The 18118-nt window shown below is 41.7% G+C and overlaps 1 protein-coding gene across 3 annotated transcripts in view; it reads left to right on the forward strand.

The window, feature by feature from the left end:
- The window catches only part of LOC126412813 (cytochrome P450 4C1-like), a 510424-nt gene that overhangs the window by 350849 nt on the left and 141457 nt on the right, over positions 1–18118 (forward strand). For 2 of the 3 annotated variants that reach the window (XM_050082597.1, XM_050082596.1), the window contains exons 5-8: positions 848–917; positions 8138–8264; positions 13697–13769; positions 13859–13968. The exons of the other annotated variant lie outside the window; for it this stretch is intronic. In XM_050082597.1, coding sequence (XP_049938554.1) covers positions 848–917; positions 8138–8264; positions 13697–13769; positions 13859–13968 — 380 coding nt within the window. The remainder of the gene's footprint in view (positions 1–847; positions 918–8137; positions 8265–13696; positions 13770–13858; positions 13969–18118) is intronic. 3 annotated transcript variants of the gene reach the window in all.

The following is an 18118-nucleotide window of genomic DNA, read 5'->3' on the forward strand; positions in this document are numbered from 1 at the left end:
TTTGGAAACACAGTACAGATGTAATAATGTTTTACAATGTTCATAATGTTGCTAATTTTGCATGTTTTAGATGAAGGAAAAACTCACTGATGTGCCGATAATGTTGCTGAAATTAGTTTGTAAAGAAAATGAATAAAAACAACTTTCTTGCCCTTAAGCGGACCCACAATACCCATGGTTGTTTTTATGCAAATACGGCCCAATTGAAAAGTTTCAAGATAAAATGATTATAGACTGAAAATAAATACAAAACTGGAAAAAAACAAACCCATCAGGATATTAGTAATGTACGACGTCATAAATTTACTTAATACTAGGAAGATTAAATTGGCATCTTCGAAAACAAGGATTGTGCTTAAACAAAAGGGCAGTTATTTAACAAAGATAATCGGAGCTGCTAAAGAAAAGCAATGAAAATCTTATAAAAAACTGTTTCCTTTTTTGATGAATTTAATGTGTCAGTTAACGTCTATTCATTATCAATTCTTAAAATATCGAAAGGATTTACTGACTTATTTTTTTTAATTTTTGGGGTCCTCTGGTTGTATACACATTACTGCAACAAATGTATGCTATTGACATTTTGTTTGCAAGTGTCATATGCAAGCTTTCTTATGTAAGCATTACTCTTGGTTTACAAGTGTAGCGTCGAAGTGATTTTCATCGAGAAAATAATATATTCAGGCAAAATAGTGTATGTCAAAAATTTGTTGCCAGCGTAACAGATTCCTTTGTCACAGGGTACTTTCATAATGTATAAGGCTCCAGACATTTATTCTTCTTTGTATTTTCTTTTTAAAAGAATTTGAAATACCTTTAGACTGATGCTTCCTTCTCGTATGACCAGAAACAGCAATGGGGACTTCAGTCAATGCTCAGAATCAGACGCAATCTGCTTATGTCAACGCCGTTACCAGGTACGTGTTGGAAATGAAACTTATTCACTTACAGATAACACAATATTAGTGTATCTACCGACTTTTCTAGGATAGATTGAAATTATCTTTGAGTAAAATCGTATTTTGTTTAATAAAAGTCGTGAATTAAATTGCGAAGAAGTACTTTAATCTCTTCCTAGACATTTACAATAGCCAACATTTAAGACAAGGATTTAATTCTACAGATAACACAATAAATACTGTACGACAATAGCTTACTTAATGCTATTATGAAACCATAGTTTATTTGTAAGTCAGCATGTACAGAAATAACATTAAATATCAGTCACTATTTTAAAAAGAGGTACTTCTTTATTAAAGTCATAACCCGTTTCAGGCACAAATACTCGTTTTCAGAATTCTGCACTCTTACGTACTGCGTGAAGATGGCACCATGTAGTCTACTGTTGAACAGTGTGAGAAATAGTTAATTTTTTCTCACTATCACTTTTTTTTAAAATTTGAATCGATGCTTCCAGTTACAAATTACAAATATATGTTCTAATGCAAAAAATCTTGGTAGCAAGAAGGAATAATTCACATTAATGTGAAAATGTCATAAGGTGCATTAAGGCTGGAAAACTATCGTAAGTGAGCTTTTGGGTAACATCCTCCACGTGAAGATCGTGCTTCTGGAGAACTGGAGAACACTGCACAGATCCTACACGTAACAGAAACACGTAACAAGTTGAACCTGCTAGAAGAAATATAAATACATATATACCAGTGTAAGATAGCATAGCTCGCCCGGTTAGCCGTGCGATCTAACGCACTGATTTTCGGACGGAAAGGCTTGCCGGTCCCCGGCACGAATCCGCCCGGCGGATAAGTGTCAAGGTCCGGAGTGCCGGCCAGTCTGTGGATGGTTTTTAGGCGGTTTTCCATCTGCCTCGGCGAATGCGGGCTGGTTCCCCTTATTCCGCCTCAGTTACACTGTGTCGACAATTGCTGCGCAAACACTGTCTCCACGTACTCGTACACCACAATTACTCTACACGCATACATTGGGATTACACTCGTCTGGTGTAAGACGTCCCCAGGGAGTCCACTGGGGGCCGAACCGCATAATAACCCTAGGTTCGGTGTGGGGCGGCGGTAGGGTGAGTGGACTGCTCTGGCTTGTTGTGGGGTTGTGAACCACTGAGGGCTACGGCGGGGACGAAGCCTCTCCGTGGTTTCTAGGTCCTCAGTTTCATACAGTACAATACAACACAATACACCATAACATCTGATGAATGAGCAGACTGAACTAGCAAATAAAAATCTCTTTCTAAACTTCCACCTTTCATGCTATGTTGTACAATTCATAAGATTATTAATACATTACCTAAGTTCACTATGTGACCTTTGTATTAGAATTATTTACATGAAACAATTTACCTGAGCTCTAAAAGTATCATTAGAGAAAAAACAGTGATACATTGTAAATGTGTCTCCGTACTAGTTGGTAATTAGAATATGTACTCCCAATATATCGTTCTATGCAGAGGGTCTTGTAAGTTCCTGAGCTTGCTGTTAATACGTATACATATGTAACACTATTTTAACACATAATGTATTCAGATATGTTACAATGTTATGTCAAATTTCAATTAATTTGCTGTACAACTCAAGCTCATAGGTTAACTTAAGTGCAGTCATGCATAGAAGTAAGAACAAAAAATTAAAAAAAGAAAAGCAATGAAAATTTACTACACGTCACGGATAAGCAGATTTCTATATGTTCTACTGTAAGTTTCTGTTCCATTAATTTCAACATTGAACAACCGTGTAGATATGACGATAACATTTGTGTGCCTCTGCTCCGTAGAAAATCTATGGACATTTAAAAACGTTACTGTTTATAAAGCTCATGACCGGCGCTTGTACGCCAGAAAAGTCTGGATCAATAACTGTGAAGTACTGCCGAGTGAAACTTGCGAACAGTACAAGTGAAATTATTCATTATTGTATGTGATTCATGATGCGAAGCTGTTGATCAAATTAAATAACGTGTACTGGAACGTACATAGTTTTCCTAGTAAAACATCGGAATATACGAAAGTACGAATTCAAGATTATTTTTTCGTACCTGCTGTAACCATTTTTACAAGCAGAGCACACATTTCGGTGTCTAACTAAAAATATCATTTAAAATTAATCAACTGTAACTTTAAGAAAGAAATAATTATTTGTCACGTGGTGCAACAGCAGCTATCACGGGGTAAAGAGTACGTACTGCCTCACATGTGAATGCAAGCATCTGAAGTTGGGCATGCGCATCTGTTGTCGGCAATGCTTTGAATAAACATGTAAACGATCATTAAGTGGTTCCTCCTGTGTTTTTAATATTCTCCCAATATACACAACTTCAAAATAATACAGGGTGAGTATAATTAAAGATCCAGTTTCAGTACGCTGAAAACGTCTGAACCATTGCTCAGAATGAAGTCAAATTGGAACGGAATATTATCGAAGAAAAGGAAATGTTACCGAAACAAAAAAATTAACGAACATTTTACCGCTAGATGGAGCTGTGAGAGGCAGAATATGGGAACATAAAAGACTCAGGATACACGGCTGTTCCTCAGGTTGCGTTTGAGACGCCCAGCATGACAATGTCAATGCAGGATTGCACGCTGCTGGTAAAAATGTTTAGCAACGACGGTAGCTATGCACTAGTAGCCCTGCAGAAGTTCTGGACGCTCAAGGGTATGAAAAGAGGCGTTGGTCCGATTTCTGCAATGGTTATGGAGCAAATTATTATGAAATTTGAAAAGACAGATTCCTTTGAAGTTCAATGTGGCAGAGGGGAGTGTAAGATGTGACAACAACATTACGGGTGAGGCTAGACGTTGGGGTACAAACATTCAGTGCAGGGGGAATTGCCCGAACTTTAGACATGTGTGTGTGCACTGTGCATAAATGTCTACGAAGATCCTGCATTGCTGTCCATACAAAATTACCCACATTCCGGAGTTGCCTCATACTGACCCGCCAGTCAGACAAACTTTTACTTTAGAATTTCTTGCTCGAGTGGAATAAATGACAATAAATGGCCTTGGAACATTCTGTGTACAGACGAAGTCCATTTCCATCTGCAGAGACTTTTATATACAGGGTGGTCAATTGATCGTGACAGGGCCAAATACCTCACGAATTAAGCGTCAAACATAAAAACTACGAAGAACGATAGTCTAGCTTGAAGGGGAAAACCAGATGGCGCTATGGTGGGCCCGCTAGATGACGCTGCCATGGGTCAAACGGGTATCAACTGCGTTTTTAAAAATAGGAAACCCCATTTTTTATTACATATTCGTGTAGCACATAAAGAAATATGAATACTTTAGCTGGATGGCGCTGTCATAGTCACAAACATATGGCTCACAATTTTAGACGAACAGTTGGTAACAGGTAGGTTTTTTAAATTAAAACACAGAATGTAGGTTCGTTTGAATATTTTATTTCGGTTGTTCCAATATGATACATGTACCTTTGTGAACTTATCATTTCTGAGAACGCATGCTGTTACAACGTGATTACCTGTAAATACCACATTAATGCAATAAATGCTCAAAATGATGTCCGTCAACTTCAATGCATTTGGCAATACGTGTAACGACATTCCTCTCAAAAGCGAGTAGGTCGCCTTCCGTAATGTTCGCACATGCATTGACAATTCGCTGACACATGTTGTCAGGCGTTGTCGGTGGACCACGATAGCAAATATCCTTCAACTTTCCCCACAGAAAGAAATCCGGGGACGTTCTATCCGGTGAACATGCGAGCCATGGTATGGTGCTTCGACGACCAATCCACCTGTCTTGAAATATGCAGTTCAATACCGCTTCAAGTGAAACATCTTGAGGTAACATCGGTAGAACATTACGTAGGAAATCAGCATACATTGCACCATTTAGATTGGAATCGATAAAATGGGGGCCAATTATCCTTCCTCCCATAATGCCGCACCATACATTAACCCGTCAAGGTCGCCGATGTTCCACTTCTCGCAGCCATCGTGGATTTTCTGTTGCCCAATAGTGCATATTATGCCGGTTTACGTTACCGCTGTTGGTGAATGACGCTTCGTCGCTATATAGAACGCGTGCAAAAAATCTGTCACCGTCCCGTAATTTCTCTTGTGCCCAGTGGCAGAACTGTACACGACGTTCAAAGTCGTCGCCATGCAACTCCTGGTGCATAGAAATATGGTACGGGTGCAATCGATGTGGATGTAGCCTTTCTCAACACCGATGTTTTTGAGATTCCCGATTCTTGCGCAATTTGTCTGCTACTGATGTGCGGATTAGTCGCGGCAGCAGCTAAAACACCTACTTGGGCATCATTTGTTGCAGGTCGTGGTTGACGTTTCTCATGTGGCTGAACACTTCCTGTTTCCTTAAATAACGAAACTATCCGGCGAACGGTCCGGACACTTGGATGATGTCGTCCGGGATACCGAGCAGCATACATAGCATTTTGATCAAAGTAGCCATATATCAACACGATATCGACCTTGTCCACAATTGGTAAACGGTCCATTTTAACACGGGTAATGTATCACGAAGCAAATACCGTCCGCACTGACGGAATGTTTCGTGATACCACGTACTTATACGTTTGTGACTATTACAGCGCCATCTACGACAAAGCGAAAAAAGTGGTCCAACTAAAACATTCATATTTCTTTACGTACTACACGAATATGTAATAAAAAATAGAGGTTCCTATTTAAAAAAAACGCATTTGATATCCGCGTGACCTATGGCAGCGTCATCTAGTGCGCCAACCATAGCGCCATCTGGTTTCCCCCCTCAAGCTAAACAAGTTTCGTTCTTTATAGTTTTTGCGTTTGAAGCTTATTTCGTGAGATATTTGGCCTGGTTACGATCAATGGACCACCCTGTATATAGAATTGCAGAGTGTGGGCAACGGAATATCTGTTCACACCTAAACCGGTGGCGCTTCATTTTGCATAGGTAACTGCGTGGTGCGGGTAGGCGGCATCGTTCAACGTAAGGCCATATTTCTTCGAGGACATGGGTGCTGCGCGTCTTGTTCTTGTACCGTCACTGGCAAACGCTGTGTGAGTCTTTTGCGCACCTACGTCATTACAGCGCTTCAACAGCTTGGATATGTGAATAGGATAATTTTTATGGAAGTTGGCGCTCCTCTGCACATTGCACAGCCGGGAAGCAGCTGCTTCACAGGCGTTTTCGAAATGCTGTAATTATCTGCCGTCAATCACCTGATATTAATCCATGTGACTTCTGGCTGTGGGGTTATCTGAAAGATGCTATATTCAGTGCTCTCAATTACGAACGTAGCAGGACTGAAGACGCATTGCTCAACGCACTCTGATCGTGGCCACTGACACAGTCCAGTCGGTCGTGAAACATGCTGTTTCCTGTTTTCAACTTGTGGCAGAAAACGGTGGACAGCATATTGAAAATGTCTTCCGACAGTCTCACGACAACTAAAAATCATGGTAAGTGCAAGTACTATTCGCGCAGCAACGGTTCTGTACAGACTTAATGATGTAAATAGGTAGAAATCGAGAATCTGGACGCTTTTCATCTTCTGTCGACATCGACACTGGCATGATATCGATCCTGGGAATTCCCAGACTTTCAGGAATGTTTTAACTTTAAATTTCAATTTTTTATGTAATTTTGCATTCGCCATTGTAATTTTTCATTTATTTTATTAATTTTGGAGCTATGTTAAGATGTCATGCTAACTGGCAATTCAAGACGCGTTGGATTCGTCTTCTCTTGTCCCTGTTGCGATTGCTGGTAAGATTCGACGGATGTCTCCAGAGAAGAAAACAATACTGTCGGCCATAGTATTATTGCTGTTATGCAAATTTTGATTTGTTCTGTGGAGTCCTTCAATGCATATTTTATAGGATATTGGAATCCCATTCCAAACAATGGTACTGCAGTCCTGCTCCAATTACCAGTATTACTTTGCTTTTACATCTTGGAGACGCTAGAACAGCAGTCGATCGCCCTTAACGTCTGTCACAGCCAGGTGACAAAGTCATCGTTTTCAAAGCGGCAGGGGGCGTCATTCCATCGTAGTTCAGCCAGTCACCACGAAATATTTGTAAATTACACACACGAACCTTCCTCGAGAATCACTCTACCTGTTACTGAGAACCAGATCAGAATCTCTACGGTACTTTCTGATATTTTTAACAGATCATGAAGCCTCTAATAACAAGAAAATATTTTTATGTGGTATAAATACAATTTAATAATTTTCGGATTTTTTCTTTTACTTGTACTGTGAAACCTTGCTTCTTGCCAAATTTGACGAGTCTACCGTAAAGGGAAGTACACCATATGTTTTGATGAGTGTATTTGCAAGTAAATATATGACATAAGTAAATATGTGACACAAATGACCATATCTTCTGATCGAGTTGGCTGAGAAGCCTAAATTTCTTACTTCGCCAAGGGTCCAATGACCCTAATATGTGATATAAATTTTAACATGATCCTTCTGCCCCTCCCGAAGAAAAAGAAGTGTTAACAGTCGGACAGACAGACAGATACACTGTAAGACAGACACGCGGACAAAAAAGAGATCCATTCGGGTTCCGTTTATACCGACTGAGGTACTAAATCCTAGAAACCCATTTCACTGTTGCTTTTATGCTGTTTTTGACCTCAGGATAATTAAAAACCAATGTCGTCGTTGATTTTATGCGGTTTTGACCACAAGACAATCAAAACTCGTTTTTTTTTCATTCAATGTAATAGGATCTTGCCGTGGTGGACGGGCATACTCAAGTGTGCCACAACTATTCAATGCCAAACTTGTGCAGTCATGCGCATTGGACAGTACGGATGGTTTTCTAGGCAAGTCAAGTAGCCATTGTACTGCAATTCATTTGTCATTTGTAGGAAGACCAATTTATTTTATGACGCGTAAAGCGCCGTATACTGCAATTCTTTGTTTTCACAACGTTTCTTCCTTCTTCAGTCATATTCCGTTCAAATCTGACGTCATTCGGAGCGGCGTTTCTTGTTTTACAGTGTTTTGAAGCTGGAACTGTAATTAAAATCATCCTATATATAAAACTGTGGTACATATTCAGCAAACGGTAAATCGTGCAGATAATTTGACAAATGTTTAACTGTCTTAAAATTTATCCCAAATTTCAGAGCAAGGATTAGTTTACAAGTTGTGATACTTTTTATTATTTTCAGGATCAGTGAACTAACCGTGGAAAGAATGATTAATCCATGGATGCAGTCTGATTTCATTTTCGAAAGGACTTCGTCAGCAAAAGAGTACTACGACCAACTGAAAATTTTGCACGGATTTACAAAGAAGGTACTGGTAACATGTTCATTCCCCTTGCTTTAAGGATTTAACAAGAAGGCAAGAGAATGTATTTATTAATCTTTTCTACAATTTTACGAAGAAAGTATTGAAAAGATGTTCCCTCCGAATTTTGTGTACGTTTTCTGCAGCTTTACAAACAAGGAATTGACAACTGTTCTCGCCAAATTTTGTATGGCTGTGTCTGGTTGTCAGCGGCTCGCGGTCTCGTGGTAGCGTTCTCGCTTCCCGAGCGCATCCCGGGATCGATTCCCGGCGGGGTCATGGATTGTCAAAATCCCCGCGATGACTGGGTGGTGGTGTGTCGTCTTCCTCATCATCATTCATCCCTATTAAGGGTCGGAGGAAGGCAACGGCAAACCACCTCCATTAGGACCTTGCCTAGTATGGCGGTGCGGGTCTCCCGCATCGTTCCCCTACACTCTGTCAAGAAGCATGTGGCTTCACTTCCATTTCCATTTGTCTGGTTGTTCATAGTATCGGCCAATCATTATTTTTATTTATGTTTTCCTGTGTCTTAGCAGTATGTGACTGCTCGTAGATGTCGGTAAATGCACTATATGAGATTCACACTGCCCCTAAGATATGAATAACAATCAAAGCAATATCTGGAGCATTAGTGAAGAAATGAAGCAGTCGCGAAATCTGGTGTCTTATTAGACGTGATGCTATATTCTTCTGCTTCTTCCAGCACGAGAACGAGCCTGTTGGTAGAAAGGAGGTCGTTCAATTTAAAATTCAATTCTGGAACGCGGTGTGCAATGATATTCTACAAAGACAAACACCACTATAAAAAAAAACCGAAAGTACGTGGAATGATCCAAAGGTCCACTGGCAGTACACCCGTGAGTAGTAATGTAATGGCCCCACATTGCTACATTTTAGATTTTCTGGGGACCCAGCAGTACTTAAGAAGCTGACAATTTCGTAGAAAAGAAAAAAGTCTTGCCTATCGGCAGTCAGTCTTTCAGTCTATAATCAGCTCCATACATCGCACCGGAAGCTAGCCTAGCCTAGGAAAATTACGCACCCCCCCCTTCCCCGTCCCCCCCCCCCCCCTCCTCCCTCGGGGCACTGATGAAGTGTCGGGCCCTTTGAAGAAGACTACAGTTGAGTCGTACACAGAAAACTTTAGGAGGGAATGCCATTTGGATGTGCTGTGGCAGGGGGAGTGCCAAAGAGCTCTCAAGCACAAGAGAATACCCCACTGTGTGTCGTCCAACACGTGAAATTAATTCCTGATTGAACAAGAAAATTTTTCGCATTGTTAACACTCATTTAGTAACTTATCTGACATTGTTATCACATAAAGTTGTTCACCTACAACCTAACACGGGATATGTATCACCTGAATTTCATTACGATAAGCAATGTTTTAGATTTTTTCATCTACCTCTATGGCTATTTCACCCTACAGTAGGAAGTTTCCTCGTTCTGTCACGGGCAAGATATCACCACAGACAAACCGTTCTGTACTTTACTGCCACCACGCCACATCCACTTCTTTCACTAACTCAGAATCCTACCTCTCTCTTTTTCTTTGCGTTTCTTCTGCCGTACAGGGTCCACCGATTTCACGATTTAATAATTTGTTATTAATCTCTGTGACCAGATATGTTTCCTGTCGCCTCAGTCGTCAGTTAATCTAAGGGAGGGAAGTCGTATGCGCCAGCTGTCTGTGTACCGTGAAGCCGTTGTTCTGTGTGTTATCGTGTTTTAACGCTTTGTGTACCGCACTTTCTGGGGAACGAAGCCCTGGCGCGTAGCACGTAGCACGGGACCGTAGCGCAACAAAACTACTTCAGGATAATGCGATAATCTTCATCTACATACATGCTCCACAAGCCACTGTACAGTGCGAGGCGGAGGGTACCCTGCACCACAACTAGTCATTTCCTTCAGTGTTCCACTCGCAGATACAGCGAGGAATAACCGACTGTCTAAATGCCTCCGTATGGACGATAATTTCTCACGTGTTATCTTCGTGGGCCCTACGCGAAATGTATGTTGGCGACAGTAGGATCGTTCTGCAGTCAGCTCCAACTTCCGGTTCTCTTATCTTTTTCAGTAGTTTTCTTCGAAATGAGTGTCTTCTTACCTCCTGGGATTCCCACTCGACCTCCCGAAGCATATCCGTAACATTGCATGGTGATCGAGCCTACCGGTAACAAATCTAGCAGCTCCTCTCTGAACTGCTTCGATGTCTTCTTTCAATCCGATCTGGTGCGGGTGCCAAACACTCGAACAGTACTAAAAGAATAGATCGCACGAGCGTCTCGTATGCGCTCTGCTTTACAGATGACCTCCATTTTCCCAAAATTCTCCCAATGAACCGAAGTCGATCATTCGTCGTCCCTACCACAATCCTCACATGCTCGTTCCATTTCATATCGCTTCGCAACGTTACACCCACATATTTAAGCGACGTATTTAAACGACGTGAGTGTGTTAAGCAGGTCGCTAGTAACGCTGTATTCGAACATTTCAGTAAATTACAGTTTTCTACATCAACAGTCAGCTAACATTCATCACGCCAACCAGAAATTTTGAGATCATCTTGTATTAACCTACAGTCCTTCGACACCTTCACATCACAGCACCATCTGCGACGAAACTGTGTATAGCTGCCCACCCAGTCTGTCAGATCATTTACGTATACAGAAAGTAGCAACAGGTCCTGTCAGACTTCCTGCGACACTCCTGAATTACCCCTGTCTCCCATGAACACTCGCCGTCGAGGAGAACGTACTGGGTTCTATTACTTAAGAAATCTTCTAGCCAGTCACATATCTGGGAGCCTATTCCGTATGCACCTACCTCCGGTTACAGCCTCCAGCGGGGTACCGTGTCGAATACTTTTCTGAAGTCTATAAATATGGAATCTGCATTTTGCCGTTCATCCATAGTTCTCAATATATCATGAGAGAAAAGAGCAAGCTGAATTTCGCACAAGCGATGCTTTTTAAATCCGTGCTGAGTCGTGGACACGAGCTTCTCGGTCTCTAGGAAAACTATTATATTCCAACTCAAAATGTGCTCTAGAATTCTGCAGCAAACCGATGTTAAGGTTATTGGTCTGTAATTTTGTGGGTCCGTTCTTTTACCCTTGTTATAAACAGGAGTCACTTGCGCTTTTTGCCAGTCGCTTGGCACTTTGCGCTGGTCGAGAGATTCGCGATAAATGGAATCTATCTACGGGGCCAATGACGTAAAACCGAACTGTGATTCCATCCGGACCTGACGACTTATTTGTTTTCAACTATTTCAGTTTTTCCTCTACGCCAGGGATCCTTATTAAAGTGTCATCCATAAGGGCCTCTGTGCGATCGGCAAACGACGGTACGTATCTACGATTCTCCTGCGTGAACCATTTCTTAAACATGGACTTTAAAACTTCGGCTTTCCTTTTGCTGTCTTCTACTGACAAGCCATACTGGTCAACGATTTTACATAGGACCAAAATTTTTTCTCTTCGTTGATCCATTATGGATTATGGGACGACGGCTGGCATGAACTTTTTGATGCAATAATTCACCAACAGCCGTATGTATTGTAGAAATATATTTTATTTTATGAACTTCTACGTGCTACCAGTTTCGGCATTACATTGATGCCATCTTCATGCCCCACTCGTCATAGTCATAAAATCGCTATACACGGAAGGAGCCTGCCCACCAAGAGCTGTTGCAGGACGATGTGATTCACGGATCCAGTTACATGGCTCCTTCCGTGTATAGCGATTTCACGACTATGACGAGTGAGGCCTAAAGATGGCATCAATGTGATGCCGAAACTGGTAGCACGTAGAAGTTCATAAAATGAAATAAATTTCTACAATACATACGGCTGTTGGGAAACTATTGCATCAAGAAAAATTTTTCTGGTTCTCCGCCAGATCTTTAGCCATGGTAAGACTGTGGTAGCTGTTGTATGCTTCGCACATAGATCTTTTTACAGACGCACGAATCTCTACTAATCCTTGCCTGTCGTCATTTGTGCGTCCTCTTTTGAATCGAGTATGCTACAGCCTTTGTTTCCTCAGCACTCTCCGAATTTCGTTATTAAACCACGGTGGGTCTTTTCCGCTCTTAATCCACTTACTGGGTACATACCTGTCCTGATCACGATTCACAATCTGTTTAAACTTTGCCCATAATTCCTCTATGTCCAGCATTCTGGAACTAAATGATTGCAGTTCATTGTCTAAGTGAGATTCTAATAACTGCTTACCTGCTCTTCCTAGCAGAAACATTCTCCTAGTTTGATTCATTAACTTTCGTAATGATAGTCGCACTGATCACATCGTGATCAATAATCCCGGTCTCTATACTGACACCATCGATAAAGTCGGTCCTGTTTTTAGCTACAAGGTCCAAGATGCTTCTATTGCGTGTGGGTTGCAGAACTAGCTACTCAAGACAGTTTTCGGAAAATGTGTTCAAAGACTGTCTGTTTTAGCCCCTCCAACAAATCCAAAAAAGGCCTAGTCTATAATCGGTAGGTGAATGTCAGAACCAACTAGTATTGTGTGATCTGGGTATTTATGCACAACTGACCATAGATTTCCTTCGAATGACTCTAGAACTGTCACAACGGAGTCGGGTGGTCGTTAAAAACATCCAATAACTAACTTGGTTTCACGTAACCTGTTATGCGAGACCAGATATCATCACTATCACACTCAGTATCAACTTCAGTACAGACAACTTTTTTTTCAACTGCAGTGAACGTCCCTCCCCTCCCCCCCCCCCCCCCACACACACACACCTCCCCACCCCGTACGGCATCTAATATGTCTTTCCGATAAACATTCCAAGACTCGATAAATATCATAAATATCTCGGAGCCGTTGACTTTGGGTTTTTAGCCAGCTCTCAGTTCCAAGAATAATTTGAAGTTGAGAATTTTCCTGGAGGCCATTAAATTTGGGACCTTTGTTTCGAACACTTCGACAGTTTACTGATAAAATTTTTACAGTCGAACTGCCTTTGCTGTGAACGCGGTCTGCCTTCTCAATACGCGTATCGGCTGGCAAGTGTTCGTGAGAGTATCTCAAACTACCGCCTAGACTAAAAACCCCATGTGCACTCCACAAGAGCTCTTTTACCCCAGAGGGTGCTTCCTTTGTATAGTTCTTTTCCACGGCATTTCTAGCAGTTAAAAATACAAAGGCACCTCGTGCCACTGTTTAACCATGACGATTGTTATCAGTTTCGGCGTTTTGCTTACTTTTGTTCTGTTCCCATTTATTCAACTTACGCATAATTAAGTAAATAGTGTTGACGATTGTTAGACTTGCTAGCTATGAAGTACTGACTAAAAAGCCGTCATTTCTTCCCTCCAGCAGACGGTAGTGACCATTGCTTGCGATGGTTACTATACCATTAAACCTCTAACAATCTGACATGCATTATGTGTTGCAGGTGATAGCTGAGAGGAAATCAGCCCGTAAAACGAGTGAGTTTCAAGTGAAGGCACCGCAGGATGACGACCTAGGTACGTGCTTTCCAGTTTAGAAATCAGACAGAATAATACAGAGTTGTCTATGGTAAGGATACTCGTTCACAACCTAATTACGATTACAGGTAGAAAACGACGTGTGGCTTTTCTGGACTTGCTGCTGGACGCTTCTGAGGATGGTCAGAAACTTGACGACCAGGAGCTGCAGGAGGAAGTGGACACCTTTATGTTTGAGGTGAGACCTGCTACTGCGATGGGTCTGGTACTTGAAAAGAGGGAGACATCAGCAACTGAAATTTAATATATGGAGAAGTTGTTCTGAGTTTAAGGCGTTTAATTATTGTTGCTGCAATAACTTTGATAACAGACACAGGACAGTAAAAAAGGAAAAGCTGTAGTCTCAGGACAAGCGTGCGTTTAGTGCAGCAAGGTGGTTCTCGTAATATTCAACATGGACTAAAGATTTCCAGGTATTCGATACCTTCGTGATCCACAGAATGAACGACTATACATTTGTGTTCCGTTTCCAAAGACATCATTGTCACGCGATATGATGTTTTACTGGCGTATTTCTGACTTGTAGAGTTCTCAGGTGCCTGCCCAAGTCACGACTAAAGTTCTCCACGGTATTTCGGCAGACAGATTCGTTGCCATCTTCAGCTGAGCGCTGACAACTGCTGCTCCAGACTTATCGGTGTCCTATATATGTTTGCCACTACCCCGTCCAACATTTCGCTCCTGTTGTAATTGGTAACTCGTTATGTAAAAAATTGAAAAAGTGTTCTTCAAATAAAAAATTGGTTCAAATGGCTCTGAGCACTATGGGACTTAACATCTATGGTCATCAGTCCCATAGAACTTAGAACTACTTAAACCTAACTAACCTAAGGACAGCCCACAACACCCAGTCATCACGAGGCAGAGAAAATCCCTGACCCCGCCGGGAATCGAACCCGGGAACCCGGGCGTGGGAAGCGAGAACACTACCGCACGACCACGAGCTGCGGACGGTTCTTCAAATAATGTGCTCATAAGATTCGCAAAATCCATATACTATGCTCCTGATGCCCTAGCACCTCGAATAGTCCACCCCTGAACGTGGGTGACAAGTCAATTCCGAAAATCGTTTCTTTCCTCCTCGGTTCTTTGTTTGTGTCTTGGGTCAAGTCCACGAATTTCGACAATTACAATTCTTCCATCTTGTCTACCGTCTCATCTCCAGTTCTCTTGTCAGTCGTCAAGTCTCCAGATATTTCTTCTGTCAGGCGCTGAGCTTCCCATAGCCTGTTAACGTTTCAACTAGCCCACTTAAGTAACCTAAGTTCAGTCCAACATGACTTTACAGTGATGTGTTTGACCAATACGAACAGTCATGTGTGTGGTATTGCATAGCTTAATGGATGATTTGATAAGTAGTTTAGGGATTGAAACTATTCATCGATAAAGAAAATTAATATTGCAACTTCTAAGGTTGTTTGCAATTTTTTGGATAATTTGGTAAATGCTTATGGGTTGTGCTGGCTCATAAAAGTTGGTACCTACGTATCATCTCTCTGAAGTGTAGTATAAGGTCTTGCCACCTCGACGCTACATAATTTTCTATCAACATACCCAGTTTCACTTGATCTTGTCAACACTCATCGAAGAAAGACCGTGTGAATTCTTCATACGTCTTCATACTCGCACTGTCATTGCTGCCTCTTCTCTAAAGTCTGCACATACAAATTTAATTTTCAGAACTGGTGGCCGCCACTTTGATGACTTCGTGAATACAAATCTTCGGGTGAAAGCTGTTAGACGCGTCCGGAAATAATGAGTACTTGTGCACAGGTACAAACTGTTTTCTGACTTCTTATTCATCTATCTCGGACGATAATGTTTCTACAGTTGCTGTGGTGGTTGCCGATGGAGTTGAATGCGGTGGTACTGACCTGATGTGACGTAACTCGTCTGTCAGTTCTCTGAGTTCTACTCCCTAACAGTTGTTTTTGTTGTGTCTAGACAAGACAGCCTAGACACAATGAGAGGAAGCCGGAAGGCACGCGCTACGCTCACGCAGATGGGCGTGAGGTCTGAAACAGGATACGTAATGGATGCTATAAAGAAAAGTACGTAGCTGCTGGAATACTTAACTTTAATCCATCCTTGTGGTACATCTGGAGATTGTGGCGATACAAGTGAGACTCCATAGATACATGCAATGTTACTAATGGCGCCTTGCTAGGTCGTAGCCATTGACTCAGCTGAAGGCTATTCTAACTATTGGCTCGGCTAATGAGCAATGCTTCGTCCACGTAGTCGCTAGCAAAGTCGTCCGTACAACTGGGGCGAGTGCTATTCCGTATCTCGAGACCTGCCTTGTGGTGGCGCTCGGTCTGCGATCACACAGTGGCGACACGCGGGTCCGATATGTACTAATGGACCGCGGCCGATTTAAAACTACCACCTAGCAAGTGTGGTGTCTGGCGGTGACACCACAGTTTTCTTCTTCGAATCGTTACGTTCTCCCTTCCATTACTACTCGAATTTCTGCTACTCTCCTTCTCTCTCCTCAGTGTATCTAACGTCTCTTTGTCCCTCTGATTAACGTGGGCGTGTGTTTTGCTAAACTGTTCGATATCTCTAATTTCTTCGTTCACGCGTAGACTTACTGGTGCTGTTCGATTGGACGTGGTTTCGTTACGCATTGACAGCTGCTCGACGGCGGTGGTTAACACCTCGACTTTATGTACTACATTTCCTAAAATATTCTTGTGCGATTTTACGTACTGCTCTTCCCATGTTCCGATAGTCTCAATATTTCCACGTTTGTGTCAATATTCTGCGTGTTGGTATCCATGTTCCGCACATAGGTATCGTTGTTCTTCGTGTTGGTGTCAATCTCTTTCTTTAACCCGTCTGTCAATCCATTGGTATTCTGCCTTAATCACCCCCTTGGTATTCATCGTTAATGTGTCTACTTTTGTGTTAAAGCCTTGTGTCTGTTCATTTACTTTCTTCATGATTTTTTCGTTGCCTAGCTATCAGTTTTCTTGGCTCATGTTTTAATCTGCACCCTGTATTCCTTCACATGATCGTCCAGTTTTTACTTCACAGTCCCAACTTGTTCGTCTATCTTGTTTAGTTTTTTCCAATTGCTTCTTATTTTCTTCAAACTGGGTGTCCCCCTCTTCCTCACCGTTCTTAAATAAAATTTTCGCTTTTATCGAAATTTTTGTCCACCTTAAACTGAACGCCCTTTTCTTCTTGCTTGTCTAGAATTGCGCGCCATTTTTCTTGAACTGTTCGATCAGAAAGCTCTTCAGATCTAATCCTACAAGTGGTTGACGTGTGGGTTCAGGAATGGCATCACTCTGCGCTGTTCTTTCGTGACCTTTTGTTTCTGAAATCTCCACAACCTGTGAATTTTTTCTCTTGTCTTCTCTTCTAAATTCAACTTCAGACACTTCGTCGTTAACCCGTTCTGACTTTGCTCATTCACTATGTTAGTTTCTATTTGTGATGCTGTTTCTCACAAGCCCACTAAAATCGACCTGCTGGGTATTCTCCTGCTACACCTCCATAACATTTCTATCTGAAAGCTGTTTGTTTCTCTCATAGCCGGCCGGAGTGGCCGTGCGGTTCTAGGCGCTACAGTCTGGAACCGCGTGACCGCTACGGTCGCAGGTTCGAATCCTGCCTCGGGCATGGATGTGTGTGATGTCCTTAGGTTAGTTAGGTTTAAGTAGTTCTAAGTTCTAGGGGACTGATTACCACAGCAGTTAAGTCCCATAGTGCTCAGAACCATTTGAACCATTTGAACCATTCTCTCTCATCCTTGCTAAATCTCTATCCCACACCCCCGTAAATTTCAGCATGCTCTGACAGAATCTTCACCTAACGTTTGAAGGAAGTTAAAGAAAGATCCCTAAAGTTTCTCAAATCTCACGTACACACTATAATCCAAACCCTCCCAATACAAAACGCACAAAGGACATAGAAAAAAAGTCAACTCCTCTCTAGAGGTTAAAAAATGGTAAGTCAGCAGGACTACAATAGACGTACAGCAGCCTTACCTACTGAAAAATATACAAAAACTGGTTACAAACCAACAACTTAAAATAATTTTAGGCTACTAAATGGATGATAGGTGAGATGGAAAGTGCAAATCTTTCTCGAAATTTAGGTAAAAACTGGAAATTTTCGTGAATCTAACTGCTGCATCAGAAGTTATCAAGTAAGCAAATCCTCTGCGGGAGTTGCAAACTGTAAATGGTTGCGGGATTGAGGAGCGCTTGCTGACGTATGCAGTGTTAATTAGATGTGTATTAATGGCCCACTACATCTTACATAATTACTTTGTTGCCATTTAGGATAATGAACAAGGAATTCGTTACCTACAAAAT

Source organism: Schistocerca serialis, chromosome 7, assembly GCF_023864345.2.
Source record: "Schistocerca serialis cubense isolate TAMUIC-IGC-003099 chromosome 7, iqSchSeri2.2, whole genome shotgun sequence".
Lineage (NCBI taxonomy): Eukaryota > Metazoa > Arthropoda > Insecta > Orthoptera > Acrididae > Schistocerca > Schistocerca serialis.